General features: G+C 47.6%; 1 protein-coding gene across 1 annotated transcript in view; it reads left to right on the forward strand.

The window, feature by feature from the left end:
* The first annotated feature begins 963 nt into the window (after positions 1-963).
* Positions 964-7,500, forward strand: part of MXRA5 (matrix remodeling associated 5) — a 28,903-nt gene continuing 22,366 nt past the window's right edge. The window contains exons 1-2 of the mRNA XM_084907374.1: positions 964-1,205; positions 6,125-6,254. Of these exons, the coding sequence (XP_084763500.1) occupies positions 1,009-1,205; positions 6,125-6,254 (327 nt within the window). The 5' untranslated portion in view covers positions 964-1,008. The remainder of the gene's footprint in view (positions 1,206-6,124; positions 6,255-7,500) is intronic.

The raw sequence follows: 7,500 nt of genomic DNA on the forward strand, positions 1-7,500 counted from the left end.
TCCCTCTCCTTCTTCTCTGTAAGAAACCAATAAAATATATATATATATTTTTTAAAAAATAACAATAAAAATTAGGTATTTTATTGTATTTAGCTACTTGATGGAAATCTTATCTGAACCATAGGCTAGGGTTTTTTTTTTTTTTTAATCCTCTTGTATCTATTTTAGATACAAACAACAAATAATAAATTTTTTATTATTTAATAAAACAATAAAAAGCCTTGCTTTTAAAATAAATAATAACAATAAAATTATGTTTAATAATTATAATTTTACTGTTATTTTTAATAAAATGTTAGATAAAAGTTTAAATTTTATTATGATTATTAAATAATAATAAATTATTTTAACAAAAATTTTAACAAAATTTTAAATTTTAGTATTTAATAAAAATTTTTATTTCTACTAAAGTGTTTAATAAAATTTCAAATTTTTGAATATTCAATAATTAAATTTTATTTTAATAATTTTAAAATAAAATTTTAAGTTTTCTTCTTATTGTTAAATAATAATAAATTGTTTTTAATAAAATACTTAACAAAATTTTAATGTTTACTATTATACAATAAAAAATTATTTTTAATAAAATACCAAAATTTAATGTTAACTATTAAATAATAAGTTTATCTTTAATAAAATTTTAAGAAAATTTTAAACATTATTATAGAAGAATAGAAAAAAATCATTTGTAATAAATTTTTAAATACAATTTTACAATTTACTGTTAAATAACAAATTGCCTTTAATAACATTTTAAACAAAATGTTAAGTTTTTATTATTATCATGGAACAACAGAAAAAAATTATTTTTAATAAATTTTTAAACAAAATTTTACCATTTATTGTTAAATAATAAATTATTTCTAATAAAATTTTTAAACAAAATTTTAAATATTATTATTAAATAGTACATAGTAATACCCATAAGGCTCCTCGGGTGTTGGGGTCCCCCCGCCCCAGCTCCCCTCTCCTCTCCCTCCCGCAGGTCACCGGGGCCCAGAGGACACGATGCCGCGGCCCCAGGGCGCCCCCTGGCGGGCGCTGTGGGCGGTGCTGCTCCTGGCCTGGGCGCCGCCCCCGCCGGCCGCGGGGTCCTGCCCGCACCCCTGCTCCTGCTACGCGCCCACCGAGGTCCACTGCACCTTCCGGTCGCTGGCGGCCGTGCCCGCCGGCCTCCCCGCGGGCGTGGAGCGCGTCAACCTGGGGTGGGTACCGCCGCCTCCATCTCTGCGTCTGTGCGTCTGAGCGTCAGCGTCTGGTGCGTGGGCGTCTGAGCGTCTGAGCGTGAGCGTCTGTGCGTGAGCTTCTGTGCGTCTGAGCGTCAGCGTCCTGTGCGTCTGTGCGTCTGGCGTCAGCGTCTGTGCGTCTGTGCGTGGGTGTCCGTGCGTGGGCGTCTGAGCGTAAGCGTCTGTGCGTCTGAGCGTCGGCGTCTGTGCGTCTGTGCGTCTGAGCGTCAGCGTCTGTGCGTGGGCGTCTGAGCGTCTGAGCGTGAGCGTCTGTGCGTGAGCTTCTGTGCGTCTGAGCGTCAGCGTCTGTGCGTCTGTGCGTCTGAGCGTCAGCGTCTGTGCGTCTGTGCGTCTGAGCGTCAGCGTCTGTGCGTGGGCGTCTGTGCGTCTGAGCGTCTGAGCGTCAGCGTCTGGGCGTCTGTGCGTCTGTGCGTCTGAGCGTCAGCGTCTGTGCGTCTGAGCGTGAGCTTCTGTGTCTGCATAAGCGTCTGTGCGTGAGAGTCTGTGCAGCACCGTCTGTGCGTCACCGTCTGTGCATGAGCGTCTGTGCGTCTCCGCTGTGCATCAGCGTCTGTGCGTGAGCTTCTGTGTCTGCATAAGCGTCTGTGCGTGAGAGTCTGTGCATCACCGTCTGTGCATGAGCGTCTGTGCGTGGGCGTCTGTGCGTCTGAGCGTCAGCGTCTGGGCGTCTGTGCGTCTGAGCGTCAGCGTCTGTGCGTCTGAGCGTGAGCTTCTGTGTCTGCATAAGCGTCTGTGCGTGAGAGTCTGTGCATCACCGTCTGTGCGTCACCGTCTGTGCATGAGCGTCTGTGCGTCTGAGCGTCAGCGTCTGTGCGTCACCGTCTGTGAGTCTGAGCGTCAGCGTCTGTGCGTCTCCGCTGTGCATCAGCGTCTGTGCGTGAGCTTCTGTGTCTGCATAAGCGTCTGTGCGTGAGAGTCTGTGCATCACCGTCTGTGCATGAGCGTCTGTGCGTGGGCGTCTGTGCGTCTGAGCGTCAGCGTCTGTGCGTCTGAGCGTCAGCGTCTGTGCGTCTGAGCGTCTGAGCGTGAGCGTCTGTGCGGTCAGTGTCTGTGCGTGAGCTTCTGTGTCTGCATAAGCGTCTGTACGTGAGAGTCTGTGCATCACCGTCTGTGCGTCACCGTCTGTGCATGAGCGTCTGTGCGTCAGCGTCTGTGCGTCTGTGCGTCTATGTGTCTGAGCGTCAGCGTCTGTGCGTCTGTGAGTCTGAGCGTGAGCGTCTGAGCGTGAGCGTCTGTGCGTCAGCGTCTGTGTGTGAGCTTCTGTGTCTGCATAAGCGTCTGTGCGTGAGAGTCTGTGCATCACCGTCTGTGCGTCACCGTCTGAGCATGGGCGTCTGTGCGTGGGCGTCTGTGCGTCACTGTCTGCGCTTCAGCGTCTGTGCGTCTGTGCGTCAGCGTCTGTGCTTGTGCCTCTGTGCATCACCGTCTGAGCATGGGCGTCTGAGCGTGGGCGTCTGTGCGTCATCGTCTGAGCGTCTGTGCGTGTGCCTCTGCATCACCGTCTGTGCGTCACCGTCTGAGCATGGGCGTCTGAGCGTCATCGTCTGAGCGTCTGTGCGTCTGTGCGTGTGCCTCTGTGCATCACCGTCTGTGCGTCACCGTCTGAGCGTGGGCGTCTGTGCGTCATCGTCTGAGCGTCTGTGCGTCTGTGCGTGTGCCTCTGTGCATCACCGTCTGTGCGTCACCGTCTGAGCGTGGGCGTCTGTGCGTCATCGTCTGAGCGTCTGTGCGTCTGTGCGTGTGCCTCTGTGCATCACCGTCTGTGCGTCACCGTCTGAGCGTGGGCGTCTTGTGCGTCCGTGTCTGTGCGTCAGTGTCTGTGCGTGAGGGTCTGAGCGTGAGCATCTGTGCGTCACCGTCTGTACGTCACTGTGTGTGTCTGTGCGTGAGCGTCCTTACGTAACTGTGAGACGTGGAACAGATCAACCTGGGGTGGGTACCGCCGCCTTCGTCTGTGCGTCAGCATCTGTGCGTCAGCGCGTGTGCCTCTGTGCATCACCGTCTGTGCGTCTGAGCGTGAGCGTCTGTGCGTCAGCGTCTGTGTATGTCTGTGTGTCACCGTCTGTGCGTGAGCGTCTGTGCGTCAGCATCTGTGCGTCACCGTCTGTGCGTCACCGTCTGAGCGTGGGCGTCTGTGCGTGAGCGTCTGTGCGTCAGCATCTGTGCGTCACCGTCTGTGCGTGAGCGTCTGAACGTGAGCGTCTGAGCGTGAGGGTCTGTGCGTGTGCCTCTGTGCATCACAGTCTGAGCATGGGCGTCTGTGCGTGAGCGTCTGTGCCTCTGTGCGTAAGCGTCTGTGCGTCCGTGTCTGTGCGTGAGCGTCTGTGCGTCACCGTCTGTGCGTCACCGTCTGTGTGTCTGTGCGTGAGCGTCTATACGTAACTGTGAGACGTGGAACAGATCAACCTGGGGTGGGTACCGCCGCCTCCGTCTGCGCGTCAGCGTCTGTGCGTCTGAGCGTCCGAGCGTCCGAGCGTCCGAGCGTCCGAGCGTGAGCGTCTGTGCGTCACCATCTGAGCGTGAGCGTCTGTGCGTCGCCGTCTGTGCGAGCGTCTGAGCGTCAGCATCTGAGCGTCACTGTCTGTGCGTGAGCGTCCGTGCGTGGGCGTCTGAGCGTGACCGTCTGTGCGTGAGCGTCTGTGCGTCACCGTGTAGAGCATAGGCCTGCGGACCGAAGGGTCCCGGGTTCGATTCCCGGTCAAGGGCATGGACCTGGGTGGCTGAGGGCGCATCCCCAGTGGGGGGCGTGCAGGAGGCAGCGGATGGCTGTTTCTCTCTCATCGTGGATGTTTCTGACTCTCCCTCCCTCTCCCTTCCTCCCTGTAAAAAAAAAAAAAATCAATAAAATATATATTTTTAAAAAGACATCAAACTAGCCAGGCCTGCGTGGCTCTGTGGTGAGCATTGACTTAGGAACCAGGAGGTCCCGGGTTCGATTCCCGGTCCAGGGCACAGGCCCCGGGTTGCGGGCTCCATCCCAAACCAGTGGGGGGCGTGCAGGAGGCAGCTGGTCCGTGATTCTCTCTCCTCCTGGATGCTTCTCTCTCTCCCTCTCTTCGTCTTTCAAATCCACAAAAAATATATTTTATATATTTTACTGATTTTTCACAGAGAGGAAGGGAGAGAGAAACATCGATGAGAGAGAGTCATCGATCAGCTGCCTCCTGCACGCCCCCCACTGGGGATGTGCCCTCAGCCACCAAGGTCCATGCCCTTGACCGGGAATCGAACCTGGGACCCTTCCGTCCACAGGCCGACGCTCTGCCCACTGAGCCACACCGGCTTCGGCTGATTTCTTTTACTTTTTATTTTTATTTTTATTGATTTATTTTTAAGTATATTTTATTGATTTTTTACAGAGAGGAAGGGAGAGGGATAGAGAGCTAGAAACATCGATGAAAGAGAACCATCGATCAGCCGCCTCCTGCACGCCCCCCACCGGGGATGTGCCCTCAGCCACCAAGGTCCATGCCCTTGGCCGGGAATCGAACCCGGGACCCTTCTGTCCGCAGGCCGACGCTCTATCCACTGAGCCACACCGGTTTTGGCTCCAGATCTGTTTCTGTTCATCCGTCTTTGTTGTTCATCATTCCTCTCGATGTTCCTTGTCGTCTTGTTTTTTGCTTCGGGGGGATCCCTGCCCTCTGGGCCGGGCACACTGACACGTGTGTGTGTGTGTGTGTGTGTGTGTGTGTGTCTGTCTGTGTGTGTGTGTGTGTGTGTGTGAGAGAGAGAGAGAGAGAATGAACAGTGTGTCTGTGTGTGTGCGTCTGTTTCTGTGTGTGTGTGTCTGTGTGTGTGTGTCTGTGTGTGTCTATGTGTGTGTCTCTGTGTGTGTGTGTGTCTGTGTGTGTGTCTGTGTGTGTGTGTCTGTCTGTGTGTGTGTGTCTGTGTGTGTGGTGTGTCATGTGTGTGTCTCTGTGTGTGTCTGTGTGTGTGTCTGTGTGTGTCTGTGTGTGTGTTTGTGTGTCTGTGTGTGTGTCTGTGTCTGTGTGTCTGTGTGTGTATCTGTGTGTGTGTGTCTCTGTGTGTGTCTGTGTGTGTGTGTCTGTGTGTGTGTGTCTGTGTGTGTGTGTGTCTGTGTGTGTGTGTGTCTCCGTGTGTCTGTGTGTGTGTCTGTGTGTGTGTCTGTGTGTGTGTGTGTGTGTGTCTCTGTGTGTGTGTGTCTGTGTGTGTGTCTGTGTGTGTATCTGTCTGTGTGTGTCTGTGTCTCTGTCTGTGTGTGTCTGTGTGTGTCTCTGTGTGTGTCTCTGTGTGTGTGTGTCTGTGTGTGTGTCTGTGTGTGTGTGTCTGTGTGAGTGTCTGTGTGTGTGTGTCTGTGTGAGTGTCTCTGTGTGTGTGTCTGTGTGAGTGTCTGTGTGTGGTGTGTCTGTGTGTGTACATGTGTGTGTCTGTGTGTGTCGTGTGTGGTGTGTCTCTCTGTGTGTGTCTGTGTGTGTCTGTGTGTGTGTGTGTGTCTCTGTGTGTCGTGTGTCTGTGTGTGTGTGTCTGTGTGTGTGTCTGTGTCTGTGTCTGTGTCTGTGTGTGTGTGTCTGTGTGTGTCTCTCTGTGTGTGTCTCTGTGTGTGTGTGTCTGTGTGTGTGTGTATCTGTCTGTGTGTGTCTCTGTGTGTCTGTGTCTCTGTGTCTGTGTGTGTGTGTTTCTGTGTGTGTCTCCGTGTGTCTGTGTCTCTGTGTGTCTGTGTGTGTGTGTCTGTGTGTGTCTGTGTGTGTCTGTGTGTGTGTATCTGTGTGTGCGTCTTTGTGTGTCTGTGTGTGTGTTTGTGTGTGTATCTGTGTGTGTGTGTGTGTGTGTCTCTGTGTGTGTCTCTGTGTGTCTGTGTGTGTGTGTCTGTGTCTGCCTGTGTGTGTCATGTGTGTGGTGTGTGTCTCTCTCAGGTTTAACAGCATCCAGGCCCTCTCGGACTCCGCCTTCGCCGGGCTGACGCGGCTGGAGCTGCTCATGGTCCACGGAAACAACATCCCCAGCATCCCCGACGGCGCACTCCGGGACCTGTGCGCCCTGCAGGTGTGTGTGTGTGTGTGTCTGTGTGTGTGTGTGTGTGTCTGTGTGTGTGTGTCTGTGTGGGGTGTGTCCCCCCAGAACCACCCCCGCTCTCATCTCATTATTTTATTTTTAAAAAATATATATTATTGATTTTTTCACAGAGAGGAAGAGAGAGGGAGAGAGAGTTAGAAACATCGATGATGAGAGAGAGTCATCGATCAGCTGCCTCTTGCACACCAGCCCCCACTGGGGATGTGCCCGCCACCGAGGTCCATGCCCTTGACCGGGAATCGAACCCGGGACCCTTCCGTCCGCAGGCCGACGCTCTGTCCACTGAGCCACACCAGATTCGGCTCATTATTTTGTTTTATTTTATTGTATTTTATCATTTCATTCACTTCATTTTTATTCTATCATTTTACTTTATGTTTCATTTACTTTGCTTCGCTTTTTATTTTGCTTTGTTATTTACCTATTTATCTGTTATCTTATTAGTTTAATTGCTTATTTTAGTTTGACTTTATTAACTTTGTTCTACTTTTTGTTTTATGTTATTCATTCATTCGTTTTATTTATTATTTTATTTTATTTCATTTTATTTAGTTTGTGTTATTATCTTTATTATTATATTTTATTATTTTATTATCTTTTTGATTTATTATAATACTCATTGTTTTAATTTAATTTATCATTTTATTTTATTTTTTATTTTATGTTATTCATTCATTTTATTTATTATTTTATTTCTTTTTATCTTATTTACTTTGTTTTATTTTTATTTTATTTTATTATTTTTATTATTATATTTTACTATCTATTTGATTTATTATTTATTTTATTTATTTTAATTTAATTCATTATTTTATTTTATTTTTTATTTTCTTTACTTTTTATGTTGTTATTTATTTTATTTTTCACTTTATATATTTTATTGTATTTATTTTTATTATTTTACTTTATTTTTTGTTTTCTTTATTTTTTATTTTGTTACTTATTATTTCATTTATTTTTTCACTTTATTTTATTGTATTTATTTATTTTTATTATTTTATTTTTCATTTTCTTTATTTTTCATTTTGTTATTTATTTTATTATTACATTTATTTTTTTTACTTTATTTTCTTGTATTTATTTATTTTTATTATTTCATTTTATTTTATTTAACTAGAGGCCTCATGCACGGAGGCGGTCCCTCAAACCAGCTCTCCGACCTCCCCCGAGGGGTCCCAGCTTGTGAGAGAGGGGGGTTCTGGGGGAGACACACCCC

The sequence above is a fragment of the Pipistrellus hanaki genome (assembly GCF_964339955.1).
Source record: "Pipistrellus hanaki genome assembly, contig: scaffold_68, whole genome shotgun sequence".
NCBI lineage: Eukaryota > Metazoa > Chordata > Mammalia > Chiroptera > Vespertilionidae > Pipistrellus > Pipistrellus hanaki.